Below are 19,482 nucleotides of genomic sequence, written 5' to 3'. Positions count from 1 at the left end.
GCGCCCATGTGATACCTCTCCTGCGTGGTCTTCCGGGTGCTCCCAGTGGTCTTCCGGGTGCAATTCAAGGTGTTGGTTACCACCTTTAAAGCGCTCCATGGCTCAGGACCTGGATACCTTCGAGACCGACTTCTGCCACCAGTAGCCTCCCACCGGCCAATTCGCTCCCTCAGAGAGGGACTCCTCAGGGTGCCATCGTCCAAGTAATGCCAGCTGGCAACACCCAGGGGAAGGGCCTTCTCCGTGGGAGCTCCTGCCCTGTGGAACAAACTGCCCCCGGAAATTCGCAAGATCTCCGACCTCTGTGTGTTTCGCTGTGCCCTTAAGACCCTGCTGTTCCGCCAGGCAGGGCTATCTATGTAAATGATTTTTAAATTGGTGTTTTAAATTTTGGGTTTTAAATTCTGGCCAAAATTGTTTAATACTTTTAACTATTTTAAAACTGTTGTTGTATTTTGTGTTTTTAATTGGCTGTACACTGCCCCGAGTCCTTCGGGACGGGGGCGGTATATAAATTAAATTATAAATAAATAAATAAAATAAATATAAAAACAACTTAAATTGTAACTCAAAATGTTATTAATTATTAGTTTATAAATGTATTGTTCTAAAGAAATTAATATTCAAACAAACAGATCAGCCATCTGCAACTTAGCAACCGCCAGACATTCTGGGCCTGCAAAATTGTTGCCCAGAAGCCTGTTCATAGCAGGGAGCTGGATATTTTTGTTACATGATTAAGACTAGTGGAGCAGTTCTCTGTGGCCAATTAGCAGATTTTAAAATTATTAACATATTCTGGTACAGAGGCAATTTGCCACTAGCTACTCTTCCGCAGGGAACCCAAAAGTTAAGTGTGAGTTCACACATATTATAAGTCATACAGTACATATACATTTCAAGTCCCTATAGAATTCTATGATACACTTTCTCTTTAGATGATTATGGATTAAGAAAAAATAATTTTAGAGAATATCACTGTAATTGGGAGGGAAGTAATCCCTCCCAATGATAACAGTTTTCAAGACTTTCTTACCATATGATTGAGAACTCATTTCTTAGTAGAATTAAAGAATCATATGGCTGAGGTATTTGGATCATTTTTCCATCTTTTGCTAAGGAATCCAAATTAAAGCGTCTCAGACAGATGGGGATCTAACCTCTAGGTGAAAATATTCAGTGAAGGGGAACTCATTACTTCTCTGGTTTATTGCATCCATTCTCAAACTGCTCTTACTGTTAATTCTTTTTTTAACCTTCTGTTGGAATCCACCTTCCTATTATTTAAATCCACCTGTAATCTGTAATGAGAGAACTTGTCCTTATTATCCACTTACTATGAGAAAAAACCCAAACTTCTAATTTTCTAATTTTCTTATTTCTCCATGTATACAAACACACCAACCTCTCATTAGAGAGCAGTAGCAATGTTTTGAAAATATAGAAAAGTTCCAGATTTTCAGCTAACTGGCAGACCCCTAAAAATTTTTTTAAATCCCCTTAATCCACCCTAGTTGCTTTCAGAAACTTTCCATATTTTACTCTCTTGCAATAAAAAATGAGATGCTAATCATTAATATCTGCAGCCTTCTCTACTTCTGCCCTCAGCCTGGTGAATATTATGCTTCCAAGATGATAAGAATTTGAATTAATACATGCTAATTGTAATTCTAGCTTCAGCTATGGATATTAGATTTTTGCTCCTTTTTATATTCATATCAAAATTAACATTAAATCAGGTTTCTGCTGCAAAAAAATGAAACAACAGATAGGCAAAAAATTAAATAACCTATCCTTTTTAACCCAAAGGAAACATATCAATTGCATAAAAAACTATTATTGTTAACAGCAAGCAAGTACTTTCATCCATATAAAAATAATGATTGAAGCAATTTTTTTTTTCAATTTGGTATGTTCCATCTGTGTTGGGCTACAGATCTACCTGGCAGCTGCATTGCCAACATCTGGAGAGCGCAAGCTCGGGGATCGAAATTTCTCTAGGTCACATCATTGGATCAAGTCAGCAATAGAAGATATGAAAATATGTAACATTTAACTGACTTTAACTGAAGTTGAAATCCATGAATTAAATTTCAGTACATTGTGTTAGCCTATTGAATTATATTTTATTCAGAAACCACGATCTGCAATGCCAGTTGGTGTAAGTTTCAACTATCACTGCCAAAAGCCATCAGCATACCACTTGCACAGAAAAAACAGAATGAAGTCAAGTGCTGCAGTAATTATGAGGGAGAAAAGAGGAAGAGCATTAAAGTGCTTGTAATGGTCTGTGGGAATTACTTTAGCAGATAAAAGGAAGTGCTGCAAGATAGACAAGCTTTGTGCAAAAAGTATCTTAGCCCACAGAAGAAAAGAGATATAGGAAGCATCTCAAAAATTTTCCTGGAAAGTTAAAGTTAAGGAGAAGATAAATGCTTTCAGTCTTACAAGATTCAGTTACTGTGACTTTACAATGAATGTAGTGTTAGTACTCATGGTTTGTACTTCTTATCTGGATTACCAGGTCTGACAGCTCTGATAGTGATCTTCTCTTTAATTCTTCTGAGTTCTCTAAACCAGCTTTCTTTGAAAGCACAACTAATATAATTGGGAGACCCAAATGAGTGAGAGCATATTGCATCTATTCTCCACTGACAATACTACCAATTCTATTGTCTATGGAAATACTTAGTCATTCAGGTCACAATTGTCCCAAGGGTGCTTTTCAAGAGGGAACTGGACTTTTTTGGTTTTGGTTCAAAGAAAAGCCAAAAAAAGTTCAGTTGTCTCTTGAAAAAGCACCTTTGGGACTACCGACTCTATTCCTAGTATGGTATTAGGGAGAATAAAGCTTCTCTCTTGTTACTTCAAGTTCTAGCACTTTAGGCTTGTGCTTTTTTCAGCATTTCTGAATGAATCCACAGTCTTTGGTCAGGGCTTTGATTTCTAGTTTTACTATATAGCTAGCAGAAAACCACTGAAAATAAACTGCAACAAAAACAGGCATTTCTAGCATCAAAGTATCTTCCAGCCCAGAACTGCATGTAGAGTCAAAGTTAAGGCCTGCAAGAAGTTGAGCTGTAGAGTCCTAAGAACATAAGCAACACCCTGCGGGATTAAACCCCTTTCTCTTCTAGTCCACCATTTTGTTTTTACAGTAGCAGTCACACGGCCATCAAGACTACTAACCATTGATTTCTATGGCTTCCATGAACTGGTCCAAACTAGCACCATATCTCATGATAAATTCAACTGATATAGGAAAACAAAACTGAACTTGAAACAGGAATTGTAAAAAAAAAGAAAAAGAAAAGGGATTTCAATCCAAGGCCCAAAGACAATTTTCACCTTTTTAACTATTGCTCACCTGTATTAGTAATGCCCCAACACATACATAGCAGAGGTGGGTTTCAGCAGGTACTGACCAGTTCTGGAGAACCAGTAGCGGAAATTTTGAGTAGTTCGGAGAACCAGTAAATACCTCTGACTGGCCCCGCCCCCATCTATTCTCTGCCTCCTGAATCCCAGCTGATCGGGTGGAAATGGGGATTTTGTAATAACCACCCCCTGGAGTGGGTGGGAATGGAGATTTTACAGTATCCTTCCCCTGCCACGCCACCAAGCCACACCCACCAAGCCATGCCATGCCCACCAAGCCACGCCCACAGAACCAGTAGTAAAAAAATTTAAAAACCCACCACTGATACATAGCATCTTTCAGAGAATTTTAACAATTTGAATGAAACCACAATTCTTTTTATTAGGTATAATGTTATATCATATGAATAAATAACACTATAATTTACTAAGATATATGCTTGCAGCTGGGAGGACAGACGTTACACAGCATTGGAAAAGACAGATTGACAATATCTGACTGGGAATTTATATTTATACACACACACACAGAGAGAGAGTTTAAATTTAGGCAAAAATGATTTCCATGTATACTATATATCATGGCAAATACAAATATTTAGACTATGGTTTCTAAAGTTTATGATTATAAGCAATGTAAATTAGTTGGAATACACAGAAGTTGGAAGTCAGAAACCAAATATTTATCTACACTATTTTAGTAGGGATTTTTTTCTTCTACTTAATTTTTGTTTCTTTTCATTCTTTTTTTTATAGTACAGTGGAAATTTTGGCATTAAGGTCAGAGATTTATATTCTTTTTCATATTATACAATAATCCAATGTGCTTCATTGGTATACTGAGCTTAATTTATATACTTTAGTAATTATTTTTCTCCATTTATAAACATCACATTCTTTGAAATTATACATTGTTTTAAATAAAATAATTCTTAATAATAGTATCCCGAGACCAGAAAATGCTAATTGTATATGGTTTCAGGCTGTAAACTGAAAACATTAGTAAATGATATTGTTCATTTCAAATCATATGCTGCCCTCTAGTGAGTTACTCCGTAGATTTAAGTTCAAGCAATAAATTCAGTTTTTGCTTGTGCTTGCAAGTCCTTGATTCTTGATTCAGAAATAGTTTAAAATTCGACCTTGAGCAAGATTCATTAATGTATCTTTCTTTATTTACTCAGGTACTTCTTATAGGATCACTACAATTATATAAGCTGCTCATTTTAGGACTGTTTTTCATGTTGCCTTTTTTTAAAAAAAATGTACAAGATCGATATGTAGTATCATGTAGTGCAATCAAGAGAAGAATCAGTCTGGAGCCATTATGTTCTGTCAACCAATCCAAGTCCAATCCTCCTTGAATTCTGTTGACTCTTATCAATTCAATGTTGACCGTTAATTAGCTTCTTGTATATAGGCATGAGCAATAAATCTTCTTAACTGGAACTTAACATATGGTGCTGACTGATTCTTTGCCCCTGAGGTATAGTACATATAGTATGTTATGTAGTATAGTTTTAAAGGGCAAGAGTGCAAAAATGGACTTTGAGAAGCACATTCATATAAATGTAAGTGCATTTAGACTTATATTCATTTAATTACAATAGAGTGTTGACCCCATTAGCATAATAGGATTGTTGTTTGTTTTCCTACTCAGTTGACCAAGGGAGGTGCAGTGATTTTTAAAAACAGTATGGAAAGAATCTCCCCTACCCATCGTTGCTGTCAAGATCAATCTATCATTATACTGCAATTAATGGTATATAAAAAGAAATTAGGAATGTTTCTACCTTGAGTAGTCTACCCTTAAGTATGACTCAAACCATAGATTTTCACAGATTACTTAGGCAGGTTAACTGCACATTTTATTGACTTCAAAAGTGTATGTCCAGCAAGTTTCTAAAGAGTTGTTATATTATTAAATGTCAGTTTAAAATCCAGAAGTGAAATAATAGATGCATTCTAAAATAGCAAACTGAACAGTAGTAATATAGAACTATAAGCAGCACGTCAAATAGACAGAATGACATATTTGTAAACCTATTGCATCTTGAAAAAAATATTCTTAAATGCATTTTGATCCCATTTTGTTTTCTTTTCTTTTACTCAAGAATGACAATAAAAATTTGCAGTAGTGTAAAATCATAGAAATTAGTACATTCCAGCCTGGACCCTAACTGAGAAGGGCATATCAAAGCAATTCATTTTGGAATTGACAGGGTAGATTTCAGTAAACACATCTACAACTAATACAAAAGAAACACTGGGACCTGAATAAGTAGCTTAAATATTTCCACAGAATGCATACATTTCGTTGGTTGCCATTACAATTTGCACAAAATGTAGCCAATGAGTAAGCAAGTAATCCACTTTCAAAACTAAACTCAGCTTTTATATGGCTTAATAAGAGATAAATAAGAATAAATAGGAGCCATTGATTCAGGAGGCACCACAGTGTAATTTCAGATGTATTTAAATGGAAGTAAGTAAATGGAGACAACAAAAAACCTGAAGCGATAATATACATCTTACCATGAAAAACACTATTGTCCACCAAAAAATGTCTGCAGTATTGAAGACAATTTCTTTTGTCCAAGTTCCAGTAACTCATTGTCAGAAACTTTCTTCTTAATGTCAAAGACTGTTTACTCTGCAAAGGAAAGAAAAAGTGTTGGCAATGCACAGAGTTAAGAAAAACAATCTAGTGAAATTCATTCAAAGAAAGAAATTACATTTGGGGGCCAACATCAGTACAAACTAAAAATATAATTTCATTCTAAACGTTTCCAGCATTACTTTTTCAACCTTGGCCATTCTAGTGTAATCACTAAAGCAATTTGTATATTATTACATTTCCCCAGGGAAAGCAGGGAGGCGAAAGCTTCTGAATGGATGAAATGTAAGACACTGATTTCTAATAATGTAGATGAATAGCTTCATTTTATATAGAATCATATAAAATGATATAAAATTGTGTTATAAAGAAGCTTGGAGGTCACCTAGTCTAACCTATTGCTAAATATAGGATCTGCAATGCACCATATTCCATTATTAGAGCTTTTACCATTAAGACATTTCTCTTAATTCTTACTAGAAATCTATTCCAATCTTGCTATTTTAAGGCAAAGTGCAAAAAAAAAAAAAATGATATTCATGCCTCAATTTCCAGTGGAAAAAGAGTTTCAGAGAGGCATAGCAACTGAAGTCATACATTTCCCAGAGCTGCATGGCTTCAAACTCCCTTGGTGGTCCTCAGAGTCACTTCTACAGTAGTGGCCAAAATGGTGGAAACCTTTTGGAAAAAGTGTATTTTATAAAACTAGCTAATAACATCACTTTTCTGGGGTAGTAGTACCATAAAATTATATATCATCGGAAAGATAATTTAATCAAGAATGTAACACAATAATTTTTATGAAGGATTTGCTATTAGAATAGCAGTTACAGTATAAAGAAGAAAAGTGAAACACGTAGAAAAAACGAGATACACAAAAATTACCATGTCAGTTAATAGTTGGGTAATCTTTAGCATGAATTACAGCCTTACAATGTCTTCCCATGGAGTGAACCAACTCTTTTAGTCCTGCAGCTGTTATAATGTGAAACCAAGATCGAATGATTGCTTCCATTAACTGGGTTTTATTGCTGGGTCGCTTCTGACTAACAAGTTTCTTTAGTCAGCTCCATAGATTTTCAATTGGGTTAAGGTCTGGGCTGTTCCCAGGCCATTCCAGGAGTGGGATATGATTATCTTGAAACTCCCCCCACAAAAAAAGTGGGGTAATTAGCCATCAAACCTCAAAAATACACTTTCCCCAAAAGGTTTCCACAATTTTGGTCACAACTTTATGTCTGCAAAAAAAAACTGCCATGGCAATATCCTGCCATATGCATTTTTAGATATAGAAATTAATACATGAAAATATTATAGGATGGGCATAAAACACCATTTGGGCTCCAGACCCACCAGACTGCTTCACGAGGAGCTCCTTCCCCCAGACTTCATGCCGGCAATCTCATGGCTTCTTATCTGGAGAAGCTCCATTAATTCAAGCATATCTCCTGGCTATTGGTCTCTGTGACATTCTGTGTTATTGTTTGTGGAGACGTGCTAGTTTGCCATGTTCGACCAGGAAGTCTCAATGAGAGAACATTTCCAAGCTCTTCTTTCAAAACAAGTGAATGGAGATACCAAGCTTAGGATGATATATCTCCTCTATAGATAACCATAATGTACCATTCCTGGTCCTAGTAATCATAATGTACCATTCATTCCCATCTTAGCTTGCCTGAGCCACTTACACTTGGCCAATTTCTTAACTTGCCTCTTTTCTCTATTGCCTACCACCAGTCATTTCCATTCCTTCACTGATTATTCCTTCATAATCTATGACAATTATGTGAAGACAGCATACATGGCACCACACATGGATCTCCTTAGCTTTGCCGTTGGATCAGAACAGCAGATTGTTACAGTTCAGTTTGTTTCTTCAGCCTAGAAAGCAATTATCCTAAGGAATATAAGGGAGCACTGACCCAATCTTTAATTAAATTGGACACTGAAATGAATTCTACACCCAGTTTAAATGTTTAATGCCGCACATGTTTCATCTTGAGATGGCCTGGGAGAAACTGTTCTTCCCCAGAAGCTCTCAGATCTATATTTAGACTATGTTAATTGCAAAGGCCATGTTAATCAATTCTAAAGTGATTACACATTATCAATGTAGTCTGTGTGTATATTATTCAGCTTTTTTTCCTAGCCATAAGATTAACTGCCAAGAGTGCTTCTTTATACAGTAAGTCATTTCTGAAAATAATCCTTACCTTACATCCCCAAATTAATTTTATTCTTTTTTTATAAAGTACAAACACATTATGTTTTACTTGCCATGTGGAAAAATTATACCAGGTTGAAAACCTGCAATATCTGGATTATATAACAACCAGATTTCTAAACCTGAGATTGACCATTTCTTTTGCACTGTCCCCAGGAGAGAGTCAACCTTCTCTACTATCCTTCTTAGAGCAACCTTAACACACCAGGTGGTAGATACAAACCTCTCTCCTTATTGGTTTTTAAAACATGACAGCTGTATGTCTCTCCCTTTCCATGTTTTTGCCTCCCTAGAGTCCCTCATCCATCCTTTAGGAACATGTGATCATGCTGTCATTTTTTTCCCTCTGAATTGCTTGCCAGCTGGGTAATGGCACAAGTGAATGCTGACAAGCAAGCCATCTGGCTTTCTTTTTCTCCCTCAAGTTGTTAGCCATAGTTTCAATACTGCAACTGTTTTTTTCATGGAAAAAGAAAAAAGGCATGCCAGAAAAAAATTGATTGCATTACACCATCTTCTTAGATGGTGACTTGATCTAGAGATGCAGCAGAATGACACAATAGGATCTTGAGTGCGAGAGATGAGAGGGGGGGAGAGAGAGAGAGAGAGAGAGAGAGAGAGAGAGAGAGAGAGAGGGAGAGAGGGAGAGAGAGAGAGAGAGAGAGAGAGAGGGAGAGAGATGAGAAGGGGGTATAATCCAGGCTAAGTAGATGCAGCTATCAAATATGACAGAATGTGTAACTGTACAGGGAACAAGATAAGAAGCGAATTGGACTATTTTAAATAGATTATGAACAGTTTTTATATGTTTGTATATTGGTTTTTGATGTTGTGAGCCAGGCAGAATTACTTAGATGAGATCAAATGAGATGGAAACCCATACAAATCAGGAGGAGGAGGAGGAGGAGGAGGAGGAGGAGGAGGAGGGGGGGGGGGAGGAGATTATTCATTGTCTAGGGAAGAAAGGAAACATGAAAAAGACACTTAAAGTAAATCTGCTTTAATTAATTAGATATAAATTGTCTGAAGAATTTCTTTGACAGGCTTCCAAGAGTCTGTTACAATACCTTATTACCAATACACATCTTTCCAGACATCCAATATGGTTCTTTTTGCCTGAGAGTGACAGTCTGATGGGGCTTAACATCAAGTCACAATTATAATGTTGCTTTGTTATTGCAAAAAAATAAAAAACCCAATTCTTTAGAGTATTACATAATCAAATGAAAATCCAACATTTTATTCCTAAAAATAAAGTGCCAAAGTAGAATAAAGAGTAGAATGAGGATTAAAATATACTTCCTAACAATTAAGTGGCAAAGTAGATATAAGGGGAAAGAGAACAAACAAGATGCAATTATAATAACAATCTCCTGTTTATCCTACATAGCAAATAATCTTGATTTACGCATTGCACTAAGACATCACTTAATAACAATTTATTGAACCAGCCAATAAATAATGCTGCAAGATTTATACACTATAATGGCTAGGATCTGGTCAAAACCAAAACCAAACATTTAATGGCCCAATGCAATGTGTCAATTCAATCACCAACCTGTATTGTTATGATATTACATTAGCAGGCAATAGATTTTCTTCAGGATCTTCAACAGTCAACTTACATGCAAAAACAATAGAGCTGAGGTGGTGCAGTGGTTAGAGTGCAGTACTGCAGGCTACTTCAGCTGATTGCTAGCTGCAGTTCAGCAGTTCAAATCTCACCGGCTCAAGGTTGACTTAGCCTTCCCTCCTTCCGAGGTGGGTAAAATGAGGACCCAGATTGTTGAGGGCAATATGCTGACTCTGTAAACCGCTTAGAGATGGCTGTAAAAGCACTATGAAGCGGTATATAAGTCTATAAGTCTACTGCTATTCTGCATTGCTGTTTTCACCCTCCCTTGCCAGTTTTCCTGCAGCAACATGATCCAAATCAATAGTCCCTTGGAATTATGCCTTCCAAAACCCACTGGGGATCCAGTCTCTAAACATGTCTTCTTGTTCTAGCTACTGTGCAACTTCTTCTCACTTCAGTCAAATAGAATGCTTCCTTTGCACTAAAAAGTTCAATCAAAATAAAGACTGTGAACGATGGCAGAAGACCTACATATTTCTACTGGTATTCTAGACAGAGGGCCAAGATGGAGGCAAGCTACAATTACTTTAGTCTTAAAATATTGGACAACAAAAAAGACCAAAGTAGCAAGGGACAGGAGGGTGAGTAAGTTGCTAGTGTTTTTAATAAGTAAATTGGATGGGTCATTTTTCAACAGTTGTTTGGTGTTCCTGCAATTCCAGTATATGATAACTGACTTTTGTCAAAACTGTCTTATGTCAAATGTTTACATCAGTTTTGACAAATCAAAATATTCTTGGCTTAATTTCCTTACCCTCCTGTGGGAAACCAAAACTGCTCCAGTAATGATTGATTTGTTAGAAACACAACTGTGTCCTCATACTAATCTGATTAGAAATAAGGAGACAGTACTCCACTCTAGGATCAATCAAAATGTGACATCTTGTCTAGAGCAGTTCAGAGAAGTATTTACAATGTCATGTTGGGTGGTAATGTTACAGTCTATAATCCAACAAATCAGGATGGTACCAATTTGCGGAAAGCACATCTACTAAAATGACATTATGCATTAACAGTCAATCAATAGAGAGTTAATGTTTTCCAGAGAAAAATCATGTGGCCAAGCTATGCATTCAATAAATGACCTTGGGTGTAAATTGGAATCCTCATGTATCTTTACAATGTCAGCCATTGCTCACTGACACATGAAGGGTTCACTCGTTATAACTGATGTTCAAAATAAATCTACCATTTAATCTATATCAAATGATCTCTCATACCCAAAAGGGACAACATTTCTAGGGAAACACTAAAATAGGCTGTGTAAAGTCACCTAAACTTTGCTTTCACAAATGAAACATCAATATGTATATTTTTCATTAAATAAATCTCTAAAATAAAATGCACTCTTTTACTTTTGATTCCAATTAACTGCAGCAGAAAGTTGTACCATGTAGGCAAAAAAAATGTACTTTTATATCATCTATTATTCTGTAATATGGAGAAATACATATCAGTTTCATGAGTAAAACACAGGTGATCTCAGTCTCTTTTAATGTTAAATGTTTCGGCAAGGTGTCATATTTTCTGTTTGAATCCACAGTTGTCAGGATAAGTTCAGTCCCAAGATCATTTCCATCACAGAAAATATTCTGCAATTTAATGTTATGTCAGCTGGATCTCAAAAATAACAAAGATCCACATGTTTTTAGGCTTGGGAACTTGGTATGTTCTTGTATATAGCTACGTTACCTCATCCATCAAGTCTAGGCAGCTTGTGTCTCAAAAAAAAAAAAAAACCACAACAGCCACAGTTCATAAAATCCATCTTCAAAAGACGTCTCTATTCAAGGTCTCTACAAGAACGCCTAGCTTTCCTAGATACCATTCCAAAGTAAGTGGGCTGCAACCAAGCTACCTGCTTCTGGGCTTCCACCACTTAACTTTTTGGGAAAGGGGGAGGGGGTGGAATCTGCAACCAGACCTCTCACTTGGTACATACCAGATGGGCAGATTCTATCTGCAGTAAAAATAACAAGATTCCATCCATAAAGAGCTTATAGATAATACCCAGTATCTTGAACATCTGTAAGCCAGGTAGCTCCCAAAATATTGGCGTTATTTTGTTACAGCAGTTCTCATCAATTAACGAACTACCTCCCTGAATACTAGCCAACTTATATTTTAAGATCAGCTGGTGATACCCTGTTTGTGTCCTAATTTTTATGATTGGTTCATAGTGAAGAAGCCAAGAATAAGGTTTCTTGACGACAGTGTTCTAGCAATGGACCTCTCTTTGGGAAATACTCAATTGTTTTTTTAAAGAGCTAGCTTGATATAGTGGTTAGGGCTCCAGGCTAAAAACCAGGAGACTGTGAGTTCTAGTTTCACCTTAGGCATGAAGGCCAGTGACTCTCACTTTCAATTTAACTCACATTACTGTATAGGGTTGTTGTTATGGGAAATTAGGGGGAGGAAAGAGTATTAGGTATGTTTGCACCTGCAGTTATTTATAAAAATAATAGTGGTGGAATTAAAATCTACAAATAAAAAAAATCTGCTGCACCATATTCTTCTTTAATATCAACTGCCAACAATAATTTTGCTCCTGAAAAACAATGTAGGAAGAATTATTCTTCTTTAAACTCATAGAGGTGATCACTTTTAATATTTCAGATTCAAACTCAACTCCTAGAATAAGCATAGTTCTACAATTCTTGCATTTTTCTTGCTTGCATGGGAAAGTAAACTTTTGCATTAAAGGGGGGAGAGGTCCTGAGGTATTCTAAACTAATCCACAAAGAAAGTAATTCTACAATTTTAATAATACAAGGTGTACCACTATATGTACACTATTGCAATTTTTGTATTAGCACTTTCAATACGTTCACATTAATTCTCCTACCAAGCTTACAGTATTTTGACAATGGACATGATTCCTTACTATCAGTGAAAGATAAATCCTATAATTATTATGAGGGTTTTAACTTCAAGACTTATAGCAAGTTAGTTCTTTAAGGTTAATGTTAGTCATCATGTTATGAGCCACGGTGGCCTAGTGGTTAGAGTGCAGTACTGCAGGCTACTTCTGCTGACTGCTGGCTGCCAGCAATTTGGCAATTCAAATCTCAGTGGCTCAAGGTTGACTCAGCCTTCCATCCTTCCGAGGTGAGTAAAACGAGGACCCAAATTGTTGGGGGCAATATGCTGACTCTGTAAATAACTTAGAGCAGACTGTAAAGCACCTGTGAAGCGGTATATAAGTCTAAGTGCTCTTGCTCTTGCTATGTTACTGTACAAAATTTAAGTCATAAAAGCCTCCTAATTCACTGTTCAACTTTATCAGGACCAATCCAAATGCCACCAAAGTGTGTGAAATTTTCCACATTATCATGCCCATCACACATGATGGGACACAGAAGGGAGGGAATGGGAAAGAAGCAGAAAGCTTTTTAAAGGTCAGTGACCTCATGACCACAACACCTGGCCTTTAAAAAAAATCCTGCTTCTCCACCAAACTCTTGCTCCCCCCACCTCTTTATTAGCTAGCCCTGAATCGATAAAATTCAATTTTAATTTTTTCTTTATATCAGATGTTGCATTCTTTTTTGTAAAGAGTCTTGCAAAATGTGTGGTTGAAAGATCAATCAAGTAATTTATAATTATTTGTTGTTTTACTTGCCAATATGGAAATGATAAATCAGTTAACATCTGTGGCAGCAAAGATCACTCTAAAAGTATACAGGTTACAGGAATGAAATGCAAGGAAATTCTGAAGTAATTGGGGACTATTTAAAGCTCTTGTTGGTTCTTTCATGGCAAAAATATTATCTAAGCATCCACAGTCAAAACTGATCCAGGAGCTGATACAGCTATTAATAATTTCAATGCATTCAATCCCTCATTTACTTCTAGGACCATCATTTCATCATACTTTTTATCACAACTGCCAGTGGAAAAAAATCTTACTAAATAATTGCTTTATCTTATGGGTAGCTTTTGAAAATAAAAACTACACCTCTTGCTGAAAACTAAAGAAGATATGTTCAGATTATATAAAAAACAAACATGCTAGGAATTACAAAATCCTCTGGACAATAAATACATTGTCATTTAGATACCAAAGTACAGACTATCGATTTAACCAATTTGATTTAAATAAAATGTGTCCTCACCTAACCTGATGAAAAGCTCTGCAGAATTCAAAAGTTTATACCTTCTTTTCTAACATTTTGGTCCATTATAATAAAGGTGGATTTTGGGTTTTGTTTCAAAGGGCTTTCAAAGGATGAAACCCTTACTTGGAAATAAGTCTCAATGAATTCATTCCTAAATAGGTAAGCACAGAATTGCATTCTTAACTCAACAACTCTAAACACTCTAAACAAATATGACTAGAAAGTTGGTTCCAATCCTAACAGGTTTACTGTATTTCTAGTGGCCTACATAATCCTATTGTTCTGGGAAATTAGGCGATTATGACTAGAATCAGTTCAGAAGACATGAAGTCCATTTCAAATTAAGGAAATCGATATAAAATTTTTAAAATCAGTTCTTCGCAGTGTTAGAAACCCTACACAATTTCCTCCCATATGTTAATAAAATGTTGCGGATAAAAGTGACACAGTGCAGTGGAAAGAAAATAACGAGTTAACTGGAACACCATGTGTTCAGGCCAAAACTGCCTTATGGTGTCCACAGTTGCTCAGACAATAAAAAATGCTGTCCATTTTCACAGCCAAGAAATCATCACCAGCACCAAATGCCCATGAAGAGGAATCTATGTTGATTAGTGAAAATGGGTGCAAGGAAAAGGAGAGAGACCAACAAATGTTGGTCTGGTTTGATAAGTGCATGCCTGGCTGCTTGAAAGACAAAGCTAAGCTAAGCTGCCCAGAACTATAAAAACGGTTGACCCTAGACATTAACCGTATTGACAGGGACTAAATGTAATGCTGTTAACCAACAAGTACAGCTAGCAGGGAGCAAGGAGGCTGCTTTGAAAAGATGAGGAAACAGGGTTTTTCAGCAGATTCCTGGAGCCTCTGTCAGTGTGCCAGTGCTTTAAGAGGGTAAAGCAGTAAGATAGGAGGTGAAGAGGAAAAGCAATCAACCAACTCGTAAGAGGTTAACCCTTTCTTCTGCCTGCCCTGTACAACAATCCATCTATTTAACACATATAAGGCATGATGCAGGAGATAAGAAGTTGGATGTGACATCCATACATCCCAGACGACTCCGTGTTACCTTTGGGAACAAGAGCACTTAATCAAACCGACCACTGTTGGCATTGTTTGGATATAACTTCATCTAATATCAAAACAGAACAGACTGAAAAGTGTCAGCCCCACTTACCTGCCATCTTTTGTCACACACTGTCAGAGATAAGATAGTAGCGAAAGGAGGAGCTTCTAGTAATGACCTATTACTTTCTTCAGCATGTTTATCCCAAACTCCCATTTAATTCAGCAACACTTCTTATGCCCATTTATGATCAAGCTGTCTTCGCAAAAAAAAAAAAAAAATCTTGAAATTTAAGGGCTCCTTTTTTTAAAAAAAAATATTCAATACAAAAAAAAAATAAACACTTGCTAGTAAAAAAAAAAAAGTTATCATCTTATGTGCACCTACCTAAACAGCAAACCAACTGAACTGAGATAGCTTTCCTTCCAAGGAAATAACCTTGTATAGAGTTGCACTCACCTATTTTGCTTATAATCAACTTCTTATACAGGAAGAAGCAAATACAACCACATATAAATATATACATTCCTATTTTGGTACACATACTTGAAAAGCCACAATACTCACGATGTACGTGTCTTTTTTCTACCCAGAAGCTATTTAGATATCTATCTATTGCAACACTATCTGTGTGGTCCACTATCTACTGCAATGTCTATCTATGTAGTTACTGGGAGTCGAAAACAACTTGGTGGCACATAATCAATCAATTGCAAAACCATAATTCAAGGCAGTTTACATAAACATAATTCACATAATAAAATTTGCATGTGTAGTTCAAGTCCAAAGTCTGTACCCAAAGCCCACTGGAATAAGATGGTTTTTGCTGCTCTGCTTCCCTCATCTCAGGTAACAAGGCATTCTATGTCATGGCGGCCACCATAAAGAAAGAAGGGTCTACAGCACCCATGTCTTTAACCTCACATCCTGTCTTGTATGTTCAACCTATCTCAGGAGGAATGCACAAGGCAGGATGGTCCTGATTGAGAGAGTTAATCCTGCAAGTACAAATGTAAAAATTAAAGCCAGCATCTTGAACTAGAGTTGGGAGATGTAGCCAGTGCAGCTACCTTAAGGTAACTAGGATACTGCCGAATCTACCCTCTTCTGTCAGCAGCCAGGCCACTCACTGCATTCTGAACCAACTGTAACTTTTCAGTCCTCCTCAAGGACAGCCCCATATAAAGTGCACTGCAGTAGTCTAACCATAAGAAGTACGTGAATCACTAGCTACGGTGTGCCGTGTTTTAGCAATATTGCATTATTAGAGGAACAATATGCACATTGAATCTTCTGTACTGTCAGACGGATTTAAACTAGATACCAATTGGTATCTAGGAAATCTAAGACATACGAAGTAGTCTTTATACAGTAGAACCTCTGGTCACGAATGCTTCTGACCATGACCAAATCGGGTTCCGACCAAAAAATTCACATTTTTTTTGTGGCCAATTTACCCTTCCATTCCATATATATATTTTTTTTTTTGTAAGTGCCAAATTTCCAAAATTAGGTTCAGGTCACGACCCAATTGGTTTGCGACCAAAGTTATGGAATGAATTATGGTCATGACCAGAGATTCTACTGTATTGCTAAATCCTAGTGAAGTTAATGTGGATCTGCACATGTACAATTATATAACTTGTGCAGAGATCTATGGTTTATATCAGGGGTGTCAAACTCGCGGCCAGCAGGCCGGATGCGTCATGCGCCGGCCATGCCCACCCCCAGTTTAGTGAAGGGAGGGAAATCATAATACATCACATGATGATGTGATGCTGCGAGTTTGACACCCCTGGTTTATATTCACTCCATTAAGTTTTTCATTACACCAAAGCTGCCTTTACGATCATGACATCACCTTAAATAAAATGTCTTTTAAGTATTTAATAATATTAGTTATACAAAGCTTTCAGCTCATCAAAGTTCTGGATACATTATTTATTACCAGGTACTCGCAACTAAGTCCCCTAAAGATCAAGGGACTTAATTTCTGAGTAAATAAGCTTAATATTACATTAAATATTTGCTTTATTTCTTTTAAATGTTCTTGGTGCTTTACAGCATGAATTTTTTATCAGCTACCCCCAGACAACTCTTTATGCCTACTTTATAGTACAACCAGGGCTAAAAGTTCTGTTTTTCTAATCATTCATGATACAGTGTCAGAAAGGGGAATTTAAATTCAGTCTCTCACATTAGAGTTCAAAACTCAAGATTCACTATTCCAAAAGTTAGCTTGTAGTAACTTGGATCAAACCGATATCAATCATCAACCACTCCTGGAAATAAGCAATTCCCATTTAATCAGGCCTTCATCCTGCCTGATAAATTCCTTGAGCGCTCAAAAACCCCTGTGCGTTGTTTTATTTCTGAGTTCAAATACAAGGGCCCTCCCTTCAGCTTCACACCAGCACTAACCAAATTTAAAAAACACAGAAAGATCCAAAACTTAAACAAACTGCTAAAATCAAGCCAATGAGAAAAGAGGCATCTTTAGAGAATTTTGTGCCTACTTTTTAATACAGCTAATCAACACACCAGCTCCTTTTGCTTGTTGCCTGATGCAGCCAATGTCTCTGCAGAGGCTGATTTACTTAAGACAACAAAAGGAGCTCTCACTCACCTTTCTTCTCTCCTTCCCCCCCCCCACCACCAATAAGTTTGGGGAGACGGGGAAGGGAACGATTGACCAACGGAGGCTGGTTTTCTGAGGGGAGTGAATCCACATGAGGCTACTTAGCGACTAGGAGGAAAGCGAGGAGATCTCAGTAAACAGATGGGAGATAATAAGCAGCCTCCACAATCCCCTCCCTTTTCTTCCGCCCCCTCCCCGGCTTTTTGTCTCTTCTAAAAGGATAAGAGAAATGGTCAAGGAAAAGCACTCCCAGGCCCACCGCCCCAGCTGGAAACGCAAATCTCCAATTACTTTCCACGACTTTGCAGACTGCAATGCCTTGGGTTTGCACCCTTTCCAAGGCACCCTTTCCTCGAGGTCTCGGTAGCCCTCCAGAGATCTCAACAATACTTCCCAGGGAACGCGCATTGGGCCGGAGACTAAGGAAAGAACGACCCTAAGGAATACAAATAAGGAAGCCTTGTTTGTTTGAAGGTGCGAGACCGGAGAATGACCGGGGATGGAGCGAGTCTCCCTCATCACCAGCGCCGAGGGTGGGCTCATCACGGGGGTTAACAGGAGCTCCACGCAGCTGGAAAGGAGGCGCTCCAGAAGTTGAGCGGAGTTCTTCGCCATCCCAACGGGACACGTGCAGGTGGGCCGCCCGGGGAATCGCTCCCCCCCCAAAAAACCTTTGCAAGGTAGCACCCTCGGCACTGCGAAGGAAGAGGCGACCAGCGCCACAGCCTGTTCGGGGGTTTCTTGCCTGCGAGGTTTCCCAGGAGCACAAAGGATGTCCTACTCTTCCTTTCTAGATGCCGCGAGACCACCCGGCTCCCCTCCGAAACAATTGTCGTCCCCCCCCCCAAAAAGTCCTCCAAACGTGTGTTGAGTAGTCCCGCTCTCGTACTTCCCAGCCTTTGAGGGGGGGTTCGCAAACCCAAACATATCTGGAGGGCGCCCGGTTGGGGAAAGCTTCTCTAAAGTTCCCTTGCAACCTTTCCTGATTATCCGAGAAGTCCAGCAGCCCCCCCCAACTCTTTTCATACCCACCTTTCCAGGTTTCTTGCTTCAACCTTTCCTTGAGCCTTTTTTTTCCTTTTCTTTCTTTTTCTTCTCTTCTTCTTCTTCTTCTCCTCTCTCTCTCTCTCGTTTTCCTGCTCCTGCTGCTGAACCTGAAATGGTTTTGAAGACTTTCGCGCACCAGGCGGCAAAGACTCCGGCCGCCCCCCCAGTCCAGCTCTTTTCAGCTGCCGCCACAACCTGCTTTCTCATTCAAACGCACAGCGAGCCACCCCCAACGGCGCGGAGGCGAGGAGAAAAACTCGGAGCGCGTTTTATGGAATCCGGAATGGCTCCTGCAAACTGCTGGGGATTAAATCGCTTGATAGCGTATGGGGCCTGGTTGGGAGTTTGGGCTCAAATCTGATTAAAAGCCCCGATCAAACTTGGAATTGTCATGAACATTTTAAAGCTGCTTCCCCGTGACACAGTGAGCCACTAAAGATATGCACTCGGGGAAATGCAGTTGTGTATTACCTATTTTAGGGTTGGCTTCACACCATCAGTCAAACCAGCCCAAAATCTTTATTTGAACGCACACACTTGAGATACAGGTTTATCAACCTGATTTTAGCCTGGCTGTATCTCACAAACCTAGTGCATGTAAGTTATGGTTTAGTAAGTTGTGAAAACACAAAAGGTACAATATATTGTATAACTTAACTCCATGAATTCCTTGACTTTTAATCATAACTGTCATGCAACCGTGCTTATACTGTAATAACAAGTAGATTATATCTCATCTGCATGTAATCTGTATGTCT

At 38.0% G+C, this 19,482-nt stretch overlaps 1 protein-coding gene across 4 annotated transcripts in view; it reads right to left on the bottom strand.

The window, feature by feature from the left end:
* PLCH1 (phospholipase C eta 1) overlaps window positions 1–18,961 on the bottom strand; it is a 128,003-nt gene extending 109,042 nt beyond the window's left edge. For all 4 annotated transcript variants that reach the window (XM_034439165.3, XM_087872555.1, XM_087872556.1 and 1 more), the window contains exons 1-2: window positions 18,710–18,961; window positions 5,914–6,031 (exon numbers count right to left, since the gene is read on the bottom strand). In XM_034439165.3, the coding sequence (XP_034295056.2) occupies window positions 5,914–5,992 (79 nt within the window). In that variant the 5' untranslated portion in view covers window positions 5,993–6,031; window positions 18,710–18,961. The remainder of the gene's footprint in view (window positions 1–5,913; window positions 6,032–18,709) is intronic.
* Window positions 18,962–19,482: the final 521 nt, after the last annotated feature.

This window comes from Pantherophis guttatus, chromosome 6 (genome assembly GCF_059756535.1).
Source record: "Pantherophis guttatus breed Tessera chromosome 6, ASM5975653v1, whole genome shotgun sequence".
Lineage (NCBI taxonomy): Eukaryota > Metazoa > Chordata > Lepidosauria > Squamata > Colubridae > Pantherophis > Pantherophis guttatus.
This window is presented reverse-complemented; position numbering and strand designations above follow the sequence as displayed.